Below are 25,171 nucleotides of genomic sequence, written 5' to 3'. Positions count from 1 at the left end.
AAGATAAGCGTGGAGGTTTGGAAGCTTGGGCATATTTGACCCCCTTTTGAAACTTCCCTTTAAGTAAATCGGGGTGGTGGGGAGCAGGTTAGAAAAGGAAGTTCTTAGGTATGGCTCTAGAACCATACTTTTTATAAAGATTTTATTTATTCATGAGAGGCAGAGGGAGAAGCAGGCTCCACACAAGGAGCCCCATGTGGGAATCCATCCTGAGCCAAATGCAGACAGGCACTCAACCACAGAGCCACAAACCATACTTTTAAGAATCGGGACTGATGCCTGCTAAAATTGAGGAATGTGAGCAGTACTGAGTATGGGCAAGTCTATTAAAACAGTATGGTCCTTTCACCCACGAAACCAGAAGATTCCAGAATGCCTATGAGGAGAAAACTTCTCTTTAAAAAAACTAAAATAACTGCCTTTTTCCGATATTCTCAAGTTAAGTGGGTTTTCTATTAAAGATCCAGGTCTGTTTATGATGTACTTATGAATTATAATAAAGATGACTGCATATTTGTGTGGCTTTTTTTTTTATGTAAACGTTTGGTTGGTTCTGCATTGATTAAAGGCCTTAGGCTTGTGTGTTTTTGGTCTCCTGATACTTGGTTACTCTTACACTGGAGAGAACATGTTGATTCTTACCAGTTACTAAGTGTGTATGTAAGAGCCTCCTGGTTGCATTCAAAGGGATGTAATGGTACAGAGCGAATTTAGAGGACCTCTTTTTTTTTTTTTTTTTTTTTTTTGGATTTTATTCATGAGGCGGGGGGTGGGGGCAGAGGGAGAAGCAGGCTCTGTGCAGGGAGCCCGGTTAAAATCTACTGCCAGTGTTTCCAGTGGAATTTAAGCTTGAGAAAATTGTCATCCTGCCTGTGATGTGAAGCTGAGTCACAATGGAAATCTTGTGAGGCTTGTGCTGGCTGCCAGTGTTACAGGGCAGTGGAGGTCCTGAAGGATGGGGTCTAGCAGGGAACCATCTAGAAGGTAGAGTCTAGATCCAGAGTGGGCTAAAAGAACATGTGGTGGGGAGGGGGCTTCTAACAGCCATGTGACCAGTTCAAGCCTTCAGGGTCAGGAAAAAGGCAAATGGGCTATTGGGTTTTTGTTTTTGCTTTTTCTTTTTTTTTGGTGAGAGACAGGCAGAGAAGTAGGCTACACGCAGGGCCTAATGTGGGACTTGATCCCAGGACTCTGGGATCATTTGCTGGGCCAAAGGCAGGGGCTCAACTGAGCCACCCAGGCATTCAAGTAGATTGAGTAATGGACCCTAGCCCAGACTGCTGGAATGCCTGGCCAGACAATTTCACTCTGGATAGAACAAGGTAGTATGAAGAACCTGGGAGAGCTTGTTGGGTTTATTTTTTTTTAAAGAGTATGACTAAGGTGATCTGTCCAAACAAGTACACTTGCAGTACTTAACCTGTGTCAGGCACCATTCTAAGTTTGGCACATACGATGAATGTAGGTGCTAGTCTAACCGGCTGATTGCCCAAGCCCACAGCTAAGAAGTAAAGCCTCTGAGCAAATCATCTTCGTGCAGGTTTGCTGGGAGGGATCCTCTATACCCCAGGCCGACCCTGTGTCCAATTCTCATCTTTTCCTCTACCACATATGCAGCCTATGGAGGGGAAGTGCTCAGTCAAATGTCTGAAGAGGTTTTTTTCCCCCCTTCTAACCAGGCAGGGGTTTTAGTTTTTGGTACAAATTAACAAGGTAAGGCTGAGTAACTTGCTGGGCAGGACATAAGTGCATTTTTCTTTCCATGTCCAAAGTGTAGCTGAAGCAACACTGTTAGCAGGTATTCTAGGCCCCACCCTTTGTGCCAGACCTGTTTGCAACCTACCTGTCTAGGCTTTTTCCAAACAGGCTCTTCTTTTTTTTTTTTTTTTAAGATTGAGAGGCAGAGACAAAGGCAGAGAGAGAAGCAGGCTCCCCAAAAGGAGCCCAATGTGGGACCCAATCCCAGGTCTGAGCCAAAGGCTGAGCCCCCCAGGTGTCTTCAGGCCTTTTTCTGCATGTAGGCAGCCCTATCAGTTGCCAAACCTAGGAGTCTGAAGACTGCCTGCGTTTGAATTCTAATACCACCACTTGCTGTCCACGTGACCTTCGGCAGGTCACGTGACTTCTGCCTTGATTTTTTTTCATCCATAGAATGTGGATGGCAAAAGTACCTACCTTGGGGTTTTAATGAGCATTAAATGAGTTAATTGTAAAAGTTTAAAATGTATAAAGGCACAATGAGTTTGTTAAATATTGCTTTTGAAGCAAACAACCTAGGATACAGTGTCCAATAAATTCTGTTGAATGAATAAAGTCTACCATCACATATCTATTCCTGAACCAGGTTTATCTCAGGACGAACCCTATCATTCCAGGAGAAGTTAAGGGATTAGTAACTTCCCCAAGACCACCTAACTAGTAAGGAGCAGAACGAGGATTCGGACCTAACTCCCAAAACCGAATTAGCTTTGAACAAGACAGCATGGTGACGTATGTACATTATTTAACCTGATACTCCATGTACCTCTGTAAAGTAGGTACTCTTTATGCCCATTTTGCAGATAAGGAAAACCAGTTGGAGGATATGAGGAACTTGGCCAAGTCCTACAGCCAGTAAGTGGCAGGCACTTACAGAACCTATTTTCAACCTATGTCATGCCTCAAAAAATTCTATTTCTACCTGGTTTAAACCACTTTTTTTTTATTAAGCTAATATAATAACCACTTCACCATAAAATCTCAGTTTCAGTTGTAATGAATTACAACCCATGCACTCAGTTTTATTAGACACTGGAAAATAAAGTAGAAATGCATAGTTTCCTGAAAGAGTGAGAGCCCTTCCTTGGCCTCAAGGAATGGGACCATATATATAAGCTCAGTACCTGTATGTGCCTGGCACATGGCAAACTTTTTTTCTATCTTCTATTTCACTGATTCTGCTTCTATCTCGTTTTCTTCTGATTAAGTGGAGTTTACTCTGCCTCATTTCTTTTTTTTTATTTTCTTAACATTTATTTATTTGAGAGAGAGCACATGAGTGGGGAGGGGTAGGGGCAGAGGGAGGGACTCTGAAGCAGACTCCCTACTCAGCACAGAGCAACACTCCGGGCTCAATCTCATAACCCTGAGATCACAACCTGAGCTGAAATCAAGAGTTGGACCCTTAACCGACTGAGCCACGCAGACACCCCTCTTCCAGTCATTTCTTTTTTTCCTCTCCCCACCCCCATTTCTATTTTTAAATAATATTATTTTTTATTGGTGTTCAATTTGCCAACATACAGAATAACATTCAGTGCTCATCCCGTCAAGTGCCCCCTCAATGCCCGCCACCTAGTCACCCCCACCCCACCCAGTCACCCCCACCCCCCGCCCTCCTCCCCTTCCACCACCCCTAGTTCGTTTCCCAGAGTTAGGAGTCTTCCATGTTCTGTCTCCCTTTCTGATATTTCCTACCCATTTCTTCTCCCTTCCCCTCTATTCCCTTTCACTATTATTTATATTCCCCAAATGAATGAGACCATATAATGTTTCCCACCCCCCATTTCCTAAGGTAGAAGTTGAGATCATTGATATGAGAGCTTTCTTTTTTTTTAATAGGCATTTAGTGCTATCAGTTTTCCCTAATAATTGCTTTAACAGTATCCCACAACTTCTCATATGTTGTGTTTTCATTTTAATTCAGCTCAAAATACTTTCAAATTCCCTTTTGATTTCTTTTACCTATGGGAAATTTAAAAGTGCATTTGTCTTTAAATACTTGGGAGTTTTCCAAAGATCTTTGTTATTGGTTTCTACTTTCTTTTTTTTTTTTTTTGGTTTCTACTTTAATGTCAGTGTAGTCTAAGAACATACTTCATACGACTTGAATCCTTTTAAATTTACAAGACTTGTTCTGTGACCTACAACATGGACTTTCCTGGTAAATGTATCCTGGGCACTTGAGAAGAATATATATTTTGCTGTGAAGACAGGTGAAACATTCTATAAATGTAATCAGTCAAGCTGGTTGGTTGAGAGTGTTCTTTAAGCCTACTATATCTTTGCTGGTTTTCTGCCTGCTTACTCCATCAATTATCAAGAGTGGGTTATCAAAATCTCCAGCCATATTTGTGGATTTGTCTATTTCTTCAAGAAGTTCTTCCAGTTTTTGGTTCACGTATTGTGAAACTCTGTTAGTAGTTGCATATCAGTTCAGGCTTGTATATTTTGATTAGTTGACTCCTTTATCATTTATGAAATTCCTTCCTTTATTTCAATAATATTCTTTGCCCTGAAATCTACTTTGTTACTACTATAGCTGCTCCAGCGTTTTTTCTCTTGACTAGTGTTATCAGAATGTCTTTTCTATCCTTTTGCTCTTAACCTATTTGTGTATTTATATTTAAACTATATTTCTTGTAAGTCGTGTATAATTGGGTCTTTTAAAATTTATTATGATAAACTCTGCCTTTTAACTGGAGTGTTTAGATCCTTATTTTATATGATTAATGTACTTAGGTTTGAGTCTTATCATCTTGATCTACGTTTTCTATTTGTCTCATCTGTTCTTTGTTTCTTTTGTCTTGTTATTCTACCTTTTAAAAAATGAGTATCAGGGGCACCTGAATGGCTCAGTCAGTGTCTGGCTCTTGATTTTAGCTCAAGTCGTGATCTCAGAGTTGTGGGATTGAGCCCTGCATTAGGCTCCTTGCTTAGCAGGGAGTCTTGCCTCGGATTCTCTCTCTCCCTTCCTTTCCCTTTGCCCCTACCCCACCATAGTTCTGTGCACTCTCTTTCAAATAAATAAATAACCAAATAAATATATTTTTAAAAAACGCGTATTGGGCATTTGGGTGGCTCAGTTGGTTAAGTGTCCGACTCTTGATTTGAGCTCAGGTCAAGATCTCAGGGTTGCAAGATTGAACCCTGCATTGAGCCCTGCATCAGGTGTGGAGCCTGTTTAAGATTTTCTCTCCCTCTCCCACTGCTCCCCCCAAAAAGAGTAGCATCTTTTTCTGATTCTATATTACCTTCTTTGTTAGCTTACTAGCTATAACTTTGTTATTTTTGTGGTTGCTTTAGGGCTTATGGTATACATCTTCAACTTATCAGAGTCCATGTTAATTGATACTATATCACTTCACTTAGGATAGTATAAGAACCATATGTTTATCACTTCATAGTCTTAGTATTGTTGTCACATGTATCACTTTTACATATATTATAAAACCCGTATTTTTTTTTTTGTTTAAAGAGGTAATTCTCATAAAAAAAAAAAGAGGTAATTATCCTTCTTACAGTTTTAAGAAAGAAAAAAATAGGGATCCCTGGGTGGAGCAGCGGTTTGGCGCCTGCCTTTGGCTCAGGGCGCGATCCTGGAGACCCAGGATCGAATCCCACGTCGGGCTCCTGGTGCATGGAGCCTGCTTCTCTCTCTGCCTGTGTCTCTGCCTCTCTCTCTCTCTCTGTGTGTGTGACTATCGTAAATAAAAAAAAAGAAAAAATGAAGGTGAAATAAGGTACTTTCTAGTGCTCTTCATTCCTCTGTGTAGATCTAGATTCTCGTCTGGTATCATTTTCCTTCTGCCCAAAGGTCTTCCCTTAACATTTCTTTTACAATGATTCTACTGGTGATTAATTCTTTTTTTTTTAAGATTTTATTTATTTATTCATGAGAGACACAGAGAGAGAGGCAGAGACATAGGTAGAGGGAGAAGCAGGCTCCATGCAGGGAGCCCAATGTGGGACTCGATCCCGGGACTCCAGGATCACACCCTGGGCCGAAGGTAGGTGCTCAACTTCTGAGCCACCCAGGGATCCCCTGATGATGAATTCTTTCAGCTTTTGTACATATTAAAATAACTTCTTTTCACCTTCATTTTTGAGGATGTTTTTGATGGGTTTACCTTATTAGATATAATTTTGCTGGAGTACTTTAAAGATGTTGCTCCATTGTCATCTTGTTTGCATTGTATCCTTGTCTTTGTTCCTCTGTACCTAACATGTTGCACTGTATCCTTGGTTTCTCTGTATATAACATGTCTTTTTTCTGACTGCTTTTAAGATTTTCTATCATTGGTTTTAAGCAATTTGATTTTGATGTATGTTGTTTCTTGTGCTTGGAGTTACTTGAGCTTCTTGGATTTTGTGTGGGTCAAGGTTCTCTAGAGAAACAGAACCAACAGGAGGTATGTGTGTAGATAGATAGAGATTTATTTTAAAGAACTGGCACATGTATTTGCGGGGGCTGGCAAGTCTGAAATCTGTAGGGCACTTTGGCAGGCTAGAAATTCCCACAAGAGTTGGTGCTGCAGTCTTGAGCCTACATGCAGTCTTGGTAGAATGCCTTCCCTTAAGGCCTTCAACTGATTGGATGAAGCCCACTCACATTACAGGAGGTAATCTGTTTCCTCAAAGTCTACTGATTTAAAGGTTATCATATCTGAAAAATACCATCACAGCAACTTCTAGACTGGCATTTGACCAAACAGCTGGCCACCACAGCCTAGCCAAGTAGACATATAAAATTACCTATCACAGATCTCTAGGTTTGTAGTTTGCAAATTTTTAAGCTGTTATTTCTTCATATGTTCTCTGTCCCCAGCTCCTCCTTGCTTTCCTGTATATTTGGCCACTTAAAGTTATTCAATAGCTCACTGATAGTATTTTCAATTTTTAAAAATTCTTTCTCTGTGTTTCATTTTGGATAGATTCTATTGCTATGCCCTCAAGTTTACTAATCATTGCTTTTACAATATCGAATCTATTGTTAATAGCATCCAGTATATTTGCAATCTTAGATACTGCCAAGAAATTCACTTTGGGTCTTTTTAACTTCTACGTTTCTTCTTAACTTCTATGCATATGGAATACAGCTATAATAACTTTCAATGTCTTTCACTTCTATCATTTGAGACACTCCTAGGCCAGATTCAATTAATTATTCCTATTATGGTTTGTGCTCAATAAATAAAATAATGATAGAATGTGAAAAAATTAAAATTAGTATTTGGGTTCAGAACAGGAAAAGATAAAGTGAAGCCAAGGAAGGCTTCATGGAGATGGGAACTGAATTGAGCCTTAAGATTTATCAAGAACTTCGGATGCCTGAGCGGTTGAGTGTCTGCCTTCGGCTTGGGCTATGATCCCACGGTCCCGGAATGCTGCATCGGGCTCCCTGCATGGAGCCTGCTTTTACCTCTACCTCTGTCTGCCTCTCTGTGTGTGTGTCTCTCATGAATAAATAAATAAAATCTTAAAAAAAAAAAAAAAAGATTCATCAAGACCTCAGCAAGGCAGGAAGAAAGGCATTTGTTAGGGAAAACAGCCCACATAAGGCGAGAAGGTAGGATGAATATGGGCACCTTCAGAGTACACTGCAGAGGCTAAGGGGAGAATAGGACATTTGCCACCTGGTGCTCCAAGCAGAGCAGTGAAGAAATACCGTCTTGGGATCCCTGGGTGGCGCAGCGGTTTGGCGCCTGCCTTTGGCCCAGGGCGCGATCCTGGAGACCTGGGATTGAATCCCACGTCGGGCTCCCGGTGCATGGAGCCTGCTTCTCCCTCTGCCTGTGTCTCTGCCTCTCTCTCTCTCTCTCTCTCTCTCTGTGACTATCCTAAATAAATAAATAAAATATTAAAAAAAAAAAAAAGAAATACCATCTTTAGAGATTAGTCTTCCAAGATTTCTAAGCAGGGCATGTTCTCACAGCCATGAGTTAGGGAGACTAATGTGGGGAGATCTAGGTGGAACAAAATGGAGGGGAAGGGATGAGAGCCAGAAGTAGAAGCCAGGAGGGTGGTGCTTTAGACCAGAGGGGCAGAAACAGAAACATGAAGAGGAGAGAAGGAGGAAGAACCAGAAAAGAAGTTAAGGATTAAATCTTTACTTCTCAGAGAACCTTAATCTTGGCTGTAAGGACGAAGCTGGGAGGGGAGAAAATAAAAACATGATTTATTTTTGGTGTTGGGTCTTCTGGGAAGAGATATGGGGCTGAAACTTAGGGTGGAGGTCAGAATCAGGCCATTTGGACTGTCCTCTCATTTAAAAGAACAAGAGTTCTGGTTGACCCTACAGAACTTCCCTCAGCTCTATGAACCTCATTTGTCTCATTTTCCAACAATCATGAGGTTTTGTAAGGAACAAATGAGCTCATGGACATGAGTGGATGTGTTTCTGTAGTTAACAAAGTAAAAGATTCTACAAAATTGGTGATAATCATTCTTATAATTACATTAAGCCATGTGAATGAGTAAGATCTTGGAAGAAGACAGCAGAGAGATCAAAGATCCAGGCTTAAATTTGGAGAAGTTTCACAGCATATCATCCAAAAGAGGAGTCCATGATGGAGGCAGAAGTAAACTTGGAGAGGTAAGAGACCCTGAAGATGGGGGAGTACTTTGGGGTGGGCTCTGCATAGTAGAAGAAATTCAGTTGGTAAATATTCATCAAAAGTTCAGGTATGATTGAATGACTTTCAGAGTCAGAATCAACATGAAATGGAGAAAATACCCTTCTGCAGGGGTCCCTGCCCTGACCTCAGAAATCCCCAGACACAGTCAAAAGGCCAGAGGAGGTCACCTCAGGGAACACCTGACATCCTGAACTGTTTGTATCCATCCTGGGGAAAGACTGTTAACAAGAGAGCACCCAACCCCAATCCACACCCTCATCTTCTTTTTTAGCTAATCTCCCACACTTCTCTTGCTCCCCTCACTCTTGGTCTCCCCTTTCCCCAGTTCCATTCTCCATTTTGCTCTAAAACAAAACTCTGCTCAGGTCACTCCTTTGCTCGGATCCCTTCCCTAGTTCCCCACTGCCTGGGAACAGAGGGTGTAGTCCTTAGACACACGAGGCCCTGCATCGTGATGACTCTCCTCCTCCTCCATCGTTCTGCGCTCACTCCCCGGGCACCCCCTGCCCAGGGCATACCTTGGCAATTTCCCGCAACCACCCCAGGTTTTCATCGGTTCCCTGTCATCGCAAAGGATACGTGTCCTAGCTGCCCTGCCCGCTTAGACTTACCTTGAAAAGCCTTCCTTTAAGCCCCACGCTGAGCCAGATGCCCCTCCGTGGTGGTTGACAGTCTGATTTCTCATCTTTCTCTGACGGGGACCCTTTGGAGAGCAGGGAAGACCTTTCTCCTCCGTGCGGCCCCTGCCCCACCAGATCTTCCCAAGCCGACCCTGGCTTCAAGTTGTCTCGGGTCGTCAGTCCCCGGGTCGGGACTTGGAGCCTCGGAAATACACACGCACAATCCCGGGGCGTGGGCGGAGCGAGCCGGGTCCAGAGCGCTCCAGCCCGAGCGCGCCACTTGCACTTCCCGGGGCGGCCGCCAGGGGCCGCCGGGCTCTTTGTTTTCCTTTCTGGCCCGGGGTCGGGGCCGGAGGCCCGCAGAGCGCATGCTCTGGGGCAGTTGGCGGCGGGGCCGGCGAGCGGAGGAGTTGCTTGTGGCGGACCTGCAGCGAGGTGGGTCGCGCCGGTCGCGGGCGGGGGGTCGGGGCGGGGGGCGGCGCGCGGGGCGGCCGCAGCCGGAGCCCAGGCGGGCCGGGGCTGCTGCCCGCGCGCTCGTGTCGGCGGCGCCGGCCCCACGTGAAGCCGGGCGGCAGGAAGGCGCGGGGGCGGGCGCGCGGGTCCCCGGCCCCTCGGGGCGCCCTGGCGTCCGCCCGGCCCCGCCCGGCTCCGGCGAGGCCCGCGCGGCCCCCCAGCCGCCGCGCCTCTCGCCCGGCCCGCGGCGGCCGCGCGGGCGGGAGATTCAAACGGCCCGAGCGCGGCGGGCCGGGAGCGCGCGGCCGCGGTGACCCTGGGGCGCAGACCCGCGCGCCTCGCGGCCCGGGACCCGCCGCCCCCGCAGGGGCTGCCCTTCCGGAGCGGGAAAGGGATTTGGTCCAGCGTTCGTCTGTAGGATGCGTTTGGCAGAGCAGGGGAGCGATCCTGCCCGGAGAGAGCGTGTGCCTGAGGGACGCAGGGCTTCTGCGGGGGTCACCAGGCGCCGGGACGAGGACTGCTGGCCCTTGGAGAGGTGTGCTGGGAGGCTCGCATCCCCTCGTCTGTCAGCCGATTATTTACTGGCTGGCTGCTCCGTGCTGAGCGGCCGGGGCTGGGGAACAATGGTGAGAAGGGCCCCGCGTGGCCCTTACACAGCCCCCGGCCCCCACGGGGACACCCATCCGGGGGCCTCCGTTACGGTCCCGTGTGTCACCGAGTATGTCCCTGGAGCCAGGGGCGCTGCTGCCGGCAAGTCATTCGTTCACCTGCTAGTAATTGAGGTGCTCCGACCAAGTGGGACTTCTGTGCCCTAGCGGAAGTTGAGTGTACGGAGTGGTACGGGGGCTCTTGGGGGGGGGGGGCGGTCTCCCAGGCCTGCCCAGGAGGGTCAGGGTGGCTTTCCAGGTGAAAGGACAACGTAGTAGGGTTATGCAGCTGACTGCGGGGAAGGGGTTAGTGCAGTCCAGGCAGGAGCATGCAAAGGCATGAAGGTATAGGTGAGTTGTTGGGATCCCGAATTCCACAGATATTTAAGTCTGGCGCACAAAGAGTAACGGGACAGTACGGCAAGTCTTGAAAGGTCTGGAGTGCAAGACCAAGGAACACTGCAGGGGAGCAGGTGTCACCCAAGCAGGGCGTCAGAATGGAGTCTAGAAAGATGAATTCAGTTCATCTGCTCTTGTTTTTTTTTTTTTTTTTTTTTTTTTTTAAGTTTTATTTATTTATTTATTTATGATAGTCACAGAGAGAGAGAGAGGCAGAGACACAGGCAGAGGGAGAAGCAGGCTCCATGCACCGGGAGCCCGACGTGGGACTCGATCCCGGGTCTCCAGGATCGCGCCCTGGGCCAAAGGCAGGCGCCAAACCGCTGCGCCACCCAGGGATGCCATCATCTGCTCTGGTTACAAAGACATCCCAAGAGCAGGAATACTGTTGGGCTTTGCAGCTTACTAGTTGGGTGCTCCGGGGCCACCCACCCAATCTCCCTGGGTGTTAGTTTCCTTATCTGTAAAATGAAGCTAAGATGCATGTGATGAGAATTATTAATATCCTGTATTTTTCATAAAGCAGTGGTTCTAACATCTGGTGGAAGCTCAAGCCCCTTTCCCCCAGGCATAGCTCTGTGTACTAGGGGGCTCCTCTGGTGAGGAACTCCAGGAGTGAAGGATACCAGCTCTGTGCCTGGCACATTGGAGCTCAGCAAGTGTTTGTTGACACATGAGACTGTCTCCTCCCTTTCCTCCTGGGGACCTTTCTCACAAAGAGATTCTTAAGCCTCTGAGACTGTCGGGCAAGTGTCTGCCCTCCTCATGTAGGCGCGGTGGGGTGGTGGCCAGGACAGCTGCTGTGGTCAGAGAGAGAGGGCTGTCTTTTTTTGCAGAAAAGAGGCTGTGGAGAGGTCATAGGAGGTCACAACAGGAGCACCAGGCCCCTGGTAGACTGTCTAGTCTGGTGTGCCTTCATTCACTCTCCCCAGAAGAGGGGAGGGAAGGAAGGGAGATAGATGCTCAGATCCTGGTCAGGAGTGGTCAGGAGACCTGGGATCTCATCCCACCTTTGTGGCCTGGGACACTTTCCTGAGCCTCTCGACTCTCTTAACCTTTTTTTTTTTTTTTTTTTAAAGATTTTATTTATTTATTCATGAGAGACACAGAGAGAGAGGTAGAGGCACAGGCAGAGGGAGAAGCAGGTTCCATGCAAGGAGCCAGATATGGGATTCGATCCTGGGTCTCCAGGATCACACCCCGGGCTGCAGGCGGCGCTAAACCGCTGCGCCACCGGGGCTGCCCTCGACTTTCTTATCTTTAAAACTAGGGTGAACACACTTACTCAGAGGGCATTATAGTTGGATATTCATGGAAGTTCACTCTATATCTTTTACTTATTTGTGACTGTGTCTCACTCTTCTCCCAGACTGTATGCTGCTGAGGATGGAAGCAGTGTTTGTCTGTTAGGGGTAAGGGGTGGACCAAAGATTGCTACTTATTCCTAGCCCAGACACTTAGTGTGTGGTTAAGAAAACACACCCAGAGCAGTTAGAGAAAGAGACTGGGGGATCCCTGGGTGGCTCAGCGGTTTAGCGCCTGCCTTTGGCTCAGGGCGCGATCCTGGAGTCCCGGGATCGAGTCCCACATCAGGCTCCCTGCATGGAGCCTGCTTCTCCCTCTGCCTATGTCTCTGCCTCTCTCTCTCTCTCTCTCTTTCATGAATAAATAAATAAATAAATAAATAAATCTTTAAAAAAAAAAAGGAGACTGTACAAAGGACTGATTTGTGCAATAGAGGATTTGCAGATGGGTAATAGGTGCAGGGCTCCACCTTTTATAATTTTTACTTATTTATTTTAAGCTTATTTATTCACTTCTTTAATAATCTCTACATCTTGGGGGGTCCCTGGGTGGCTCAGCAGTTTAGCACCTGCCTTTGGCCCAGGGCGTGGTCCTAGAGTCCTGGGATCGAGTCCCACATTGGGCTCCCTGCATGGAGCCTGCTTCTCCCTCTACCTGTGTCGTTGCCTCTCTCTCTCTCTATGTCTCTCATGAATGAATAAATTTTAAAAATCTTTAAAAAATAATAATAATCTCTACATCCATGATGGGGCTCAAACTCACTACCCTGAGATCAGGAGTTGCATGCTCTTTTGAGTGAGCCAGCCAGGTGCCCCCAGGGGCTCCACCTTTTAGAAGGTGCCCTCATCTCCTGCCCTACCTCCAGGATTGCCCACAACAGCATTCTGCAGTATCCAGAGGCCTTCATCTGAGAGGCAAATATTCTGAGGCTCATAGAGAACTCAGGTCTGGCCTTCCTCACATCTTTCAGTGGCTCCCACACCCACCTGACCCACTCGCTCAGACCCAGTGTCTCCTCTCTGGTCTCACTATCCTCATCCACTTCGTTGGCCTCTGCCCTCAAGTATCATGTTTGGCCAAGCTCATGGAGGATTGGGAAGGCCTGCCTGGGCTGCCTTCACCTCTGTCTGGATCATGGCCTGCCTTTGGCCGGTTTTTAAGTCAATCAGATATACCTGGGTTCTGTTCCTGACTCTCTTATGGCTGTATGAACTTGGGCAGATAAATTTACTTCTGTGAGCCTCAGGCCCATCAATTGGATTAAGAGTTATAGTCCTTCAACTTGTTGTGAGAAGTAAGAGGTTGTTGGCATAGAGAAGTTAGGCATGGCCAGTGCCACCAGAATGGCTCATATTTTAAGGATTAGGTTGGTATGGTGGACAAACATGTAAATTAGAGTAGTCAAGATCCAAAACTCTGTCCCAGTTTCTCTGGGAAAGAATGGTTAGTTTAGGATGAGAGGAGGGATCAAGATTTACCAGTGGAGGTGACTTTGGGACTGAGTAGACATTCTTCAGTAGGATAAGGGATGGGAAGAGATAGAGATGCAAACAGTATGGAGAGAACAGTAAGCAGTCCAAAATTCTGTGGGAAGGGAAAGGAGGATTTGACAGAGAAGGGATGAGGCCAAAAGTTAAGTCATTACCAGACTCTGGAGGCCTTTTGCACCAGGCTAAGAAATATGGGCTTTATCTTCCAGGCAAAGGGAGCCATTGGGGAATCTGAGCAAGGAAGCTGCTTGTTTCAGGTTCAACTTTTAGAAAGATCTTGAATGACTTATGGAATGACATGGGGTGGGGATCAGAAAGACCAGAGCCAAGTGGCTGCCTTTTCCTGGGGAGAGGATATAAGAGACAGGTCCCAGGCAGGTGAGAGAATGGGGAGCTCGGGGAAGAATTTGGCAAGGGCACTAGCTTTGTGGAGTGTGACCAACTTGGTGGAGACCTTCACTTCCTTTTCTAGTCCTGAATGAGATACTTTACCTTTCTGAGCCTCAGCTTCCTCATCTGTAAAGTAGGATAAATGTGCCTAGCTTGCAGTGAGATGCTCCACGATATTAGCCAAAACACAGGTGACTAAGGAGATGTTCACTGGGTTCCAACCCACAGTAACACGTTTTTGTTAGTGCCCCGTGATACCAACCACTTCGTATTTATTTTTCTGTCTCTCCTCCAGGCCTTGCCTACAGGTCAGCCTAGCATCAGCACCAGTATGCTGATATAATTCTTTTCTCTCTGTGTGTGTGTGTGTGTGTGTGTGTGTGTGTGTGTGTGTGTTTGTGTGAGTGTTTTAAGATTTTATTTATTTTTTCATGAGAGACACACAGAGAGGGGCAGAGACGTAGGCAGAGAGAGAAGCAGGCTCCCTCTGGGGAGCCTGATGTGGGACTCGATCCCAGGACCCCAGAATCACACCCTGAGCCAAAGGCAGGTGCTCAACCACAGAGCCACCCAGGTGCCCCTCTTCCCTATGTTCACTTAACTTCTTGTTGTGAGTGCTTTTCCATGCTACTATATGCTCTCCCTCCCTGGCACAGCTGACCTCTACAGGTCATTCTAATGAGCCGACAGGAGGTTTGCCTTTGGTAGGACAGGGCTTTGGACACGGTGAACTGGCTGCCAGCTTGGCCAAAAATACAAGCTGTCTACCTGAAATAAGGGATACCTGTTCTATCCTACACCCCTTAACCCACTCAGCTCTGCATGCTTAACATCCCTTTTTGTTGGCTCCCAGCAACTTCAGACTTAATGAAAACACCTGGTAAAATGGGGCTCTCCAGTCTCCTCTCCCACTTGTCCCAGCTCACTATGTAGAACTCTGCCATCCTTTTAGTCATTTTTTTTAAAAAAGATTTTATTTTTAAGTAATTTCTGTACCCAGTGTAGGGCTCGAACTCACAGCCCTGAGATCAAGAGTCACATACTCCACCAGCTGAGCCAGCCAGGCGCCCCATTCCATTCTCCAAGTCATTTAAGCCAACGCCTCAGAGTCCTTGTGTTTGGCCAAGCGCTTAGGGGGAACCTGGGTAGGCCTCCCTGGGATCCCTTGGATTTTTTTAGGATGAAGAAAGTCATTCTGGATCCCTCCCTCTCCCTCACTCTACTACACATCTAATTCGTGAATCAAATCTGTCTTTATTTATTTATTTATTTATTTATTTATTTATGAATGATAGTCACAGAGAGAGAGAGAGAAGCAGGCTCCATGCACCGGGAGCCCGACGTGGGATTCGATCCCAGGTCTCCGCCCTGGGCCAAATGCAGGCGCCAAGCCGCTGCGCCACCCAGGGATCCCTCAAATCTGTCTTCTAAGTTGATCTGTTTTGTCTCCTTTTTCTCTGTTACCTCAGACAGACCGACCAGATCAAGTCAACATCATCTCTCACTTGGATGCCTGCAATAGCCTCCTCTGCCAGTCCATTCCAGTTTCTTTACAGTAGCCAGAACAACCATTTAAGAATGTAAATCCGATAAAGACTTTCTTAAAGTTGTTCTGTTTTCCCTAGAAGGCCTTGCATGACCCAGCCCCTGCTCACCTTGTGCCAGCTGACCTTTTCTTCTCCAGCTGCAGCCACACTGGCCTCTCCAGGTTTCCAAACTTGCCACACCATTTACTAGGCTACTTTTGTCCTGCTCTTGCCCTGCTGGTTTTTTCATATTTCAAGTCTTAGCTTAAATGACACCTTCTGACCACTCTCTTCCCCTAACCCAAGTTCTTTTCTTTTCTTTCTTTCTTTTTCTCTCTTTCTTTCTCTTCTTTCGTAAAGTATGCATAAAATTTACCATTTTAACCATTTTTTCCCATTTTAACCATCTTTAAGCATATAGCTCAGTGTTGTGAAGTACACTCACATTGTTGTTCACCTCCAGGTTATCTCTTATGTCACCTTGCTTATTTTTCACTCAGCACCACCCCTAATGTTTCTTTCCTGCTACAATGTAAACTCCATGAGAACAGGGAGAGGATTAATCTCCTTTTTCCTTGCTATACCTGGCCCAAAGCCAAAGCACCGGTAATAGCCACTCACATATTTGTGGAATAAATCCCTCTCCCACTCCCCCTGTTCTCTGGCTCTCACTCTCTCTCAAATAAATAAATACTCTTATAAATAAATAAATAAAGAGGATAGAGCTCAGAGAGGTCAAGGCTGCTGGCCAACCATGGTCACAAAAGCCAGGGTGAACAAGCCACAGCTCTGGCAGGTAAATCCGGTTCCCTCTAATGCCAGAGGATGTGCATTTTAGCATGGTAAGAGGGGGTCTCAAAGAGGCGGGTTGGAAAGGAGGAGTCACCCCTAGAGAATAAACAGTTGGCTGACATTCAGAAATGCCACTTTATCAGAGTCAGAACTGGGCAGTCACAATCTGTAGAAACTTAGGCTACATAGGCTAGGAGGATTCTAAACCTCTGGCTACTTTCTTATCTTCAATCCTTTATTCTCCCTAAGGATAGTTAGCAGAAATGTGCTCAGAAATTCAGAGGCCATTGGCCCTCATGCAGAGGGGAGCTGGAGAGGCTGATGCTCTAGGACCTGGTGGAGAAAGAGATGGTTAGGCCCACAGGTGAGCCTGAGAAGGGCTCTTGGAGTTCCTATTCCATTTATTATCTTGGGTAGAGTCTCATCTCTTAGCTACAAAATGGAAGAGAGGTGGGTTGCATTAGATTAGAACTGTTCAAGCATTATGTGGGGCAGGCTCTACATGTTATAATGCCAATATTAACTTATTATGTTTATAGTATTAGCTCATTTAATCCCACATAACAAAGATGTAGGTAAAATTATCCGTTTTACTGAGGAAGAAACTGAATCATGAAGAGATTAAGTTTTTTCCCAAGGTCAAGCATCTAGAAAGTAGCTGAGCACTGATTCTGGTCCTGAGACTCTTCACTGGCATAGGCTATACCCCTTCTATTATCAGGATAGCTCTAAAGTGCCCTGGCCCCTGCTGTCCATTCCAGAGGGTTTACTGTCCAGATTTTGGGAACACTAGGCTTAGACAATATGACTGCTTTTTATAATCTTATTTTTTTTTAATTTTTATTTTATTTTATTTATGATAGGCACACAGTGAGAGAGAGAGAGAGGCAGAGACACAGGCAGAGGGAGAAGCAGGCTCCATGCACTGGGAGCCCAACGTGGGATTCGATCCTGGGTCTCCAGGATCGCGCCCTGGGCCAAAGGCAGGCGCTAAACCACTGCGCCACCCAGGGATCCCTGCTTTTTATAATCTTAAAGACTAGGGCTTTATAAAGATTTATTTCCAGGGCTGGGTATGTGGAGGAAGAAGGCTTTGGACACAATTTGGGCTGGATTGGAATTGAGAGAGCTGGGGAGAATGTCTCTGTTCTCAGCAGCCTTGAGGAAGACAGGGAGACCATTGTGGGGCAGCAGCCGCCAAATAAGAGAAGGGTTTGAGGCTGAAGCTCTCAGCTATCCTGGATGGTGCTAGGTCCAAGAACCTTTCTTTCGCCCATCAGTCATTCCCCCCTTCCTTATTTAACACCTGGTGAGTATATACAGTGTTTCTTTCTTACTAGATTGTTTAGGAAAGCCAGGTTCCTCCCAGGAGTGGCACTTTTGGATCAGAAGGCATAAATGGTCTGGTTTGGTTTTATGTAATGAAAATAACTTTTTTTTTTTGATCTGATAACAGTAGTCTTTACCAAAGTTACTAGTGGTTATTTCACGGTTGGGGGGGGGGGTACTATGAAAGGTACTTTACTTAATACTGTTCTTCAAGATTTTTATTTTTATTTTATTATTATTATTTTTTAAGATTTTTATTTTTTATAATAAAATAAAAAATAGGGTGCCTGGCTGGCTCAGTCAGAAGAACATGCAACTCATGATCTCAGTCCCATGTGTGTAGAGATTACAAAAATATATAAATAAACCTAAAATAAATAATAAATAACTTAGAAATATATGTAAAGTTATTTGTCAGATACTTTAGATAATATAGAAAGGTACAAAGAAAAAAATATGTCTGGGGCACCTGGTGGCTCTGTCAGTTAAGTGGCTGCTTTCTCAGATAAATTCTAAGTAGAATTGCTGGAATTCCTCTTATGTTTTTTGGGGTTTTGGCAAATGTTGCCTAGTTAGGGCAGGAAAATGATTGCCATTTCTGAAATGGAATATTTGCCTCGGTTTTTCAGGAAAGGAAGATGCCACCAAAACGTATAGCTAAGAGAAGGTCACCCCCAGAAGATGCTCTCCCCAAAAGCAAGAAGGTGAAGGGTAAGTTGGTATTGGCCTTTATTTCCGAATGGAGAGGGCCTCTTGGAGCCCCCAGAATCTAGGATTGGGCTCCTTCCTTCTCGACATCTGAGGCTGAGGAGCCTGGAAGCCCAGAAACTCCACCCAGATGGAGGGTCTCTTGTAGCTTACTGAATCCCACCCTCTGGAAATCATGAAGGAGCAGAGACTTGTCTACACAGCGGTACTGGCAAAAACAACAACAACCAACCAGCCCCCAAAACAAGACCCTAGCTAGGACTTTGCTCTAGGCAGTAATGCTCTAGGGCTAGGACCATTGACTTCCAGAAATGGGTTCAAGTCCAGGCTCTGCCACTTTCTAGCCCTGTAGCTATGGGCAAGTGACTTAACTTCAATGAGCTTGAATTTCCCCATTCATAAAATAGAGGCAAGAACAGCACCAACCTCACTGGGCTGTTAAGAGGAAAGAGATAATATCTTGCTAACATTTGAGGGAGGTAGCTGTGTTTCCCCCCTTCCTGGGACTGTGGAGGGAGATGGGGAGGAGAGAGATCCACCCCCAATCTGGGAGGGGAGAGTGTGAACCCACACTCAGACAGTGTCTGTCTTTTGCAGACCGTCGTAACCAGGCAGTGAGGGCCGTTGCCTCCCGTCGTGTTCCAGGTGCCCAGAGGCTGAGCCCTCCTGACCAGACAACCCGACCATGTGGCTCCCTGCCCAGGGCACCCTCTGCGCAGCCGTCGCGGCCCTGGCAGCCGTGGCCACGCCCCCCGGGGGAGGAGCTGGACGCCATTGGCTGTCCGGGCCCGCGGCGACCGCCGTTGGCCAGCAGATGGCCCGGTGCAGTCCCCTGGTTGGCTTGTACATTTCCTCATCTGCTGGTTTTCTGCCCCTGCTCCTGCCCCTCCCTGTTCAGCTGCTTGGCTGCTCCCAGATAGGAGCGGAAGGGTTGGGGAATATGTCTAGGCGTTAAGTCTCAGCCGGAGGATGGAGGCTAGGGACAGTGCTCTGACCCACGTAGGTTCCCTTTGGCTTCAGTGCAAATTTCCGTGACCTTGGGAAGGTTACTTAACCTCTCTGAGTCTGTTTGCTTTCCTGTAAAACAGAAGCCTAAATATAGAAGGTTTGTAGCATAATTTAAGGGACTAGGAAGCAATTTAACATTCATAGAGTTAGCAGTCAGTAAAGGGTAGACGTTACCTGAGTCCTCACTGTTGGCACCGTGACTCCTGAGAACTTAGAGCCATTCAGGAAAGCTATATGCATCCTCACTATTCTCTTCCGTCCCCACCAAGATTTATATCACAGTATTGAGTGTCTTCATGTTTCCATCTTTTCCCTCACATTAATAACGTGCTCAGCTTTTAGTTTTCACAAAAACTTTGTGACAGAGTTATTTTTGTTATTCATATTTTATAGATGAGGAGACAGGCTTCTTAGAAAGATCCTATGACTGGTCTGTGGCAGAGCAGGGGCTTGAACCCAGGTCTGTGTGGTTCCAGAGCCCATGCAGTGACCCTCTCCTCCCTCCTGTCATCGTGCACACTCAGGAGCCATCTTCTTCATCCCTCAGTCTCCCATAGGTCCCACAGCACAGAACCAGGCATCGTGCTGACACTGGGCCAGGGCGACGTGGGCCAGCTGGGGCTGGGCGAGAATGTGATGGAGAGGAAGAAACCAGCCCTGGTGCCCATTCCGGAGGACATCGTGCAAGCTGAGGCTGGGGGCATGCATACTGTGTGTCTAAGCAAAAGTGGCCAGGTATGTTGGGGTGGGTGGCACAGGATTGGACCGGGCCCAGGATTGGGGGGCTTGGGGAAGGAGCTTTGAGCCACACACATTATTCTGTGGAGATGGAGCTGGTTAGCTGCGCAGGGAGTTGCCTAAACAAGAATGGACTGAAGCCAGACCTTCCACTAATGGGGGCATCTTGGGCACAGGTCTACTCCTTCGGCTGCAACGATGAAGGAGCCCTGGGACGGGACACATCAGTGGAGGGCTCAGAGATGGTCCCCGGGAAAGTGGAACTGCAAGAGAAAGTGGTACAGGTGTCAGCAGGAGACAGTCACACAGCAGCTCTCACTGAGGATGGTCGAGTTTTCCTCTGGGGCTCCTTCCGGGTAAGACCAAGTCTGGAAGACTGCATGGAGGTTGACTAGTGAGACCCCAGTGATAATCCATTTCCATTTCCTTGTTGTACTTAATGGTAGAGAAATCATGGCCCAGAGGCAGAGCTTGGGCTCAGACCGGGTCTCTTCTCTTCAGCCGTCTACACCATTGGCTGTTTCCTTGAATCTGTATCAGGAAGTGTGTATCTTGAAAAGGAGTGGGTCAAGGATGCCTTTGGGCTGAGGCTTACCCAGGAAGCCAGCCTGCTTTCTCACCCATCTCCCTGCCTTCAACCTCTGCCCTCCCAGGCCCTCTTCTACATCTGTCAGGGGTTTGGGGGTCCATGGGAAGGATTGTCACATCTCAGAATTTCTGAGGGAAGGGAGTGTAATTTAAACAGTAGAAAAAGGGATCCCTGGGTGGCGCAGCGGTTTAGCGCCTGCCTTTGGCCCAGGGCGCGATCCTGGAGACCCGGGATCGAATCCCACGTCGGGCTCCCGGTGCATGGAGCCTGCTTCTCCCTCTGCCTGTGTCTCTGCCTCTCTCTCTCTGTGTGACTATCATAAAAAAATAAATAAATAAAATAAATAAATAAATAAATAAATAAACAGTAGAAAAAGTAAAAATAAAAACAGTAGAGTCAACATTAAAATTGTGATACTTCGGTATTTAGTTTATTTTGAAACGTCAAAAACAAAAGTGTTTCCTCATCAGGGCTATTTTTAAAGTTTTTTATGGAGAATTTCAAACACATAAAAGTAATCAGAAAAATACATTGAACATCCATCTCCTCATTTCACAGTCATCAACTTTGCCAAGCTTGTTTCCTCTCTACTCCCATCCACTACCCTATTCCTTTCTTATTTTAATGCAAATGACAAGCCACATATGATTTCATTCATTAAGTATTTCACTGTTTGTCCTGGCTCCTGCCCACTTCTTTATCCCCATCTGGCACCAATGCCCTTCACCAGACAGCTCTGTGGTTGCCTGCAAGCCTGGATCTGGCTGGTTTGGGGCAGCCAGGACTGGCTGGTAAGTGCTGTGTCCTGCTTTCTAGGACAATAATGGTGTGATTGGACTCTTGGAGCCCATGAAGAAGAGCATGGTGCCTGTGCAAGTGCAGCTGACTATGCCTGTAGTGAAGGTGGCCTCAGGTGAGTCTGGGGGTACTCACTCTAGGCAGGAATTGGAGAAACTTGTTCTGGGGCTGGGCTTGTCTTGGGCCTTACAGACAAGCCTTGTATCCTCTGCCTTCCTCTCCCCCTTAGGAAATGACCACTTGGTGATGCTGACAGTTGATGGTGACCTCTACACTTTGGGCTGCGGGGAGCAGGGCCAGCTGGGCCGTGTGCCTGAATTATTTGCCAACCGTGGTGGCCGTCAGGGCCTTGGTAGGTGGCTCAGGTCCCTTTGGCCAGGCAACTTGGCAAGCCACCCCTTGGTGAAGGTCAGATGCAGGAGGGAGTCTCTATGTGTGTTTAGGCTTGCATCAGATAGGCCTATGGAGATAGATGAGAACTCTGACTCTAAGCCAGACCACCCTGGATTTGAATCCTGGTTCTACTACCTATTGGCTTTGGGACCCTGGACATATTTCCTCATCTCTAAACCTACTTCATTGGGTTGTGGTGAACTGAAATAGGTTAACATAGAATGTTTGGCACATGGTAAGTTCTGTGTAAATGTTACCTCTTACGGCTTTGGGATTCTGAGCGAGGCACTTGTACTCTCTTGGCTTCAGTTTCCTCTTTTTAATAGGGAAAAGGGAAAAGAATCCCTGTGTAGCTTCCCTGCAAGGGCTATAGTTTTGGGAAAAAACACGCAGGGCAGAGAGAGAAGCTGTATGTGTCTGCCACTGACTCTCGCCTCCTCTCTGCCTATAGAACGACTCCTGGTCCCCAAGTGTGTGATGCTGAAATCCAGAGGAAGCCGGGGTCATGTCAGATTCCAAGATGCCTTCTGTGGTGCCTACTTCACCTTTGCCATCTCCTGTGAGGGCCATGTATATGGTTTTGGCCTCTCCAACTATCATCAGCTTGGTGAGTCCCAAGCCCTACACCTGGCATAGCCCAGAGTGACTTGGGTTCCAATCCTGGCTTCTCCACTCATTCGTCATGCATCCTTGATGGGGTGAGCTAACCCCTCAGAGCTGTAGTTTTGTCATCTGTAAATTGAGACTATCCGTACCTTGGTGTTTGTGTGAGGGAAGCAGCCTCACTGTGTGAGGGGATGAAGAAGGACCCCTCCTTGGACAGCTTCACCCCTGACCGCTCTATCTTGGCCTTTTCCTCCCAGGAACCCCAGGGACAGAATCTTGCTTTGTACCCCAAAACTTGACATCCTTCAAGAACTCTACCAAGTCCTGGGTGGGCTTCTCTGGTGGCCAGCATCATACAGTCTGCATGGATTCAGAAGGTGGGACCTCTGGGTCAGGGGTGGAGTGTTCCTGGCCAGACTCCTGAGACCATGGTCCTTGGAACCTGGATCTGCTCCATTGGTTGGGCCAGATGTGGGTCCTTGAGGGCCACCCCCATCCCCCAGAGTCCTGGCACTTTTCCAAGCATGAGTTCAGTGGGGTCCTAAGGAGGTTCTCCCAGGCCTCCCCCAAAACCAGGAGAGATGCTGCAGACCTGCTTCTCACCGCCCTGGTTGTGGGGACCAGCTCCCTTGGATACGGGAACTTAACCCTAACCTGGTCTACCTGGAGTGTACCTTCTGCTACTTTTCATCTCTCCCCCCCTCCCACAGGAAAAGCGTACAGCCTTGGCCGGGCTGAGTATGGGCGGCTGGGCCTTGGGGAGGGTGCTGAGGAGAAGAGCATACCCACCCTCATCTCCAGGCTCCCTGCTGTCTCCTCAGTGGCTTGTGGGGCCTCCGTGGGGTATGCTGTGACCAAGGATGGTAAGTGAGGCTACCTGCACTTGGTGTGGTTTAGTTTTGGGGGTCATGGTTCTTACCCCCAGAGCTCATCAGGCTCTGAGGTCCATCATCAAATAGAGCTGAGGTGCAGAGAGCACGTTGCTTTTCTCTCGACTGTCAGAAGCTCTGGCTTTGATGAACGTAAAATGAGTGAACAGATTATTTTAATGAGGGTGATTTGTTTTGTAGCATAGAAAAATAATAAAGAGAGACATATCACTGAGGCCCAGACAGCCAATAGGCCTTAAATCCAGGTCTCCAGACTCCTAACTCAGGCTTATCTTTACATTTTCCACCAAGGTGACCCCTTGATTTATAGCCTAGTATTGCCACCTTCCAAGGGAGTTGTACTTAGACTTTTATTAGGAGAAAGAAGGCTTAGATACCAGGGTTCTGGCAGGTACAGGAGAGGAGGGTGTGAACTAGGTGGTCACCAAAGCCTGAGTGGGTGAGTGGGATAGCCATGGACACCTTGAGAAGCCTGGAGCTGATGGAAGCGCTTGACCTGGGATTATGTGGGAATAGTTCCTGAGGAAGTAGAGCTTGTACTACACCTTAAAGGCTCAATCCTTTATGATAAGCAATGGAGCTCATCCCAGGCACAGAAATGTCTAGAGCAGTCTCAAAGATCTCAGAGGTCCTTGGAATGGAAGGTTAGTGTAAGGGTTTGGGGAGTGGCCAGTCATGTAGGGCCTTGAATGCCATGCATAGGGGAAGGGAGAAGTCTTTGGCAATATGTAAGGACTGTGGTCTCTGGTTGACAAAGCTGTTTTTTTAATCCATCCTCTCCTTGGCTCCCAGCTCCCCTGAACTCCCAGAGGCAGGGACATTGCTCGGCTACTACAGGCCAAAGCCAGAATTTACCCTCATGTTCCAGGCTTCTCATGATATAGGAAGGTGGGGCTAGGGATCCTAGAGACAGCTGCCCCCATTTCTCTCCCTTGCAGGTCGTGTGTTTGCCTGGGGCATGGGCACCAACTATCAGCTGGGCACAGGGCAGGAAGACGATGCCTGGAGCCCAGTGGAGATGACAGGCAAACAGCTGGAGAACCGTGTGGTCTTATCTGTGTCCAGTGGGGGCCAGCACACAGTCTTACTAGTTAAGGACAAGGAACAGAGCTGATGAAGCCTCTGCGGGCCTGGCTCCCGGCCCCCCACCCTCTCTCCTGGAACTGAGAAGCTATGAAAACTACAGATTCCAGCAAGCCTCCCCCAGCCCCGAGTGCTCTGTCATCTCCTGCCTTTTTCCTATCAGCAGAACAGAATCCTTTTCCTCTTTTCCATCCTCCTTTCCTGAATCATCCTGCAACCTATAGGATGAAGGGGAGGTGGGAGGGAATGGAAGAGGGGAGGGGGTTTCGGCAGCCGGAACATTGCTCACCCCAGAGCTCTGTGGTTAGACCTTTCTCCCTCATCCCTACCTCCCATGGTCCTGGCTGACCCTGGTTTTGCCTGCCAAAAACCAAAAATTCCTCCCCTCGGGATTTGGTGCCCACGTTCTGAAAAGTTGGGGATCTTCAGGCCCTACTGTAGCCATGTGCCACTCTGTCCTTCACAATCCACAGGCATATAAATGGTATGGTGGTCAGACCCAGCTGTCATGGACCTATGCCTGGGGGAAACCTGAGATGGGGCAGGGCTGCCCAGCCATGGGCAACCCCAAGCCAAATATGTGGCCCTCAACAGATGTTCATGGGGAAGAAAAAATGATCCTCCACTTGATCAAGAAAAAAGCCAATCAGCCTTTATCCCAGAAGCACAAAGCATTCTGCCCTTCAGGTATTGCCTGAGTATCCTGCCCATCCAACCTGCCTTACCTGCAGCCAAGGGCCTGAAGTCTGGAAAGGAAGCTACATCTGCAGGGCAGGACATGGAGGGAAGGGGAAGGAAAGTTTTATAAACAAACTTATAGCAATATTGAAAGTGAAGGGAGGGAGGGGAAGGGGGTCAGAGGGCCAGAGGCTGGTGCCCAGGAAGGGAAGCAGCAGCTTGTACAGTGGCTGAGAAAATAGAAAACTGTTTTGATTTTTTAAAAATGTAAAGTATTTTGGAGGGGAGAGTGAAATCTTTTAACACTTTGAATAAATTTAGAGTTTTATAAAA

The 25,171-nt window shown here is 47.3% G+C and overlaps 1 protein-coding gene and 1 long non-coding RNA gene across 13 annotated transcripts in view; one reads left to right on the top strand and one right to left on the bottom strand.

Annotated features, from left to right (window-relative positions):
* LOC140634076 (uncharacterized) overlaps nucleotides 1–9,417 on the bottom strand; it is a 33,617-nt gene extending 24,200 nt beyond the window's left edge. For all 3 annotated transcript variants that reach the window (XR_012031635.1, XR_012031634.1, XR_012031636.1), the window contains exon 1: nucleotides 9,008–9,417. This is a non-coding gene — a long non-coding RNA (uncharacterized lncRNA). The remainder of the gene's footprint in view (nucleotides 1–9,007) is intronic.
* RCC1 (regulator of chromosome condensation 1) lies at nucleotides 829–25,171 on the top strand. Of its 10 annotated transcripts, none has more exons than XM_072827533.1 (13): nucleotides 916–984; nucleotides 2,562–2,613; nucleotides 8,223–8,353; nucleotides 17,977–18,058; nucleotides 18,653–18,700; nucleotides 19,611–19,798; nucleotides 19,978–20,157; nucleotides 21,207–21,303; nucleotides 21,418–21,540; nucleotides 22,033–22,188; nucleotides 22,445–22,564; nucleotides 22,898–23,050; nucleotides 24,016–25,171. In XM_072827533.1, exons 3-13 carry the CDS (start codon nucleotides 8,231–8,233, stop codon nucleotides 24,189–24,191), a joined length of 1,446 nt encoding a protein of 481 aa, XP_072683634.1. In that variant the 5' UTR covers nucleotides 916–984; nucleotides 2,562–2,613; nucleotides 8,223–8,230; the 3' UTR covers nucleotides 24,192–25,171. The 10 variants fall into 10 exon arrangements, with proteins under 10 accessions (XP_072683632.1, XP_072683636.1, XP_072683634.1 ...); XM_072827532.1 differs by lacking the exon at nucleotides 2,562–2,613 and adding an exon at nucleotides 2,345–2,490 and having other exon boundaries at nucleotides 918–984; XM_072827531.1 differs by lacking the exon at nucleotides 2,562–2,613 and having other exon boundaries at nucleotides 829–984.

Source organism: Canis lupus, chromosome 5 (genome assembly GCF_048164855.1).
Source record: "Canis lupus baileyi chromosome 5, mCanLup2.hap1, whole genome shotgun sequence".
NCBI lineage: Eukaryota > Metazoa > Chordata > Mammalia > Carnivora > Canidae > Canis > Canis lupus.
Note: the sequence above shows the minus strand (reverse complement) of the source record. Positions and strands in the feature narration are given on the sequence as shown.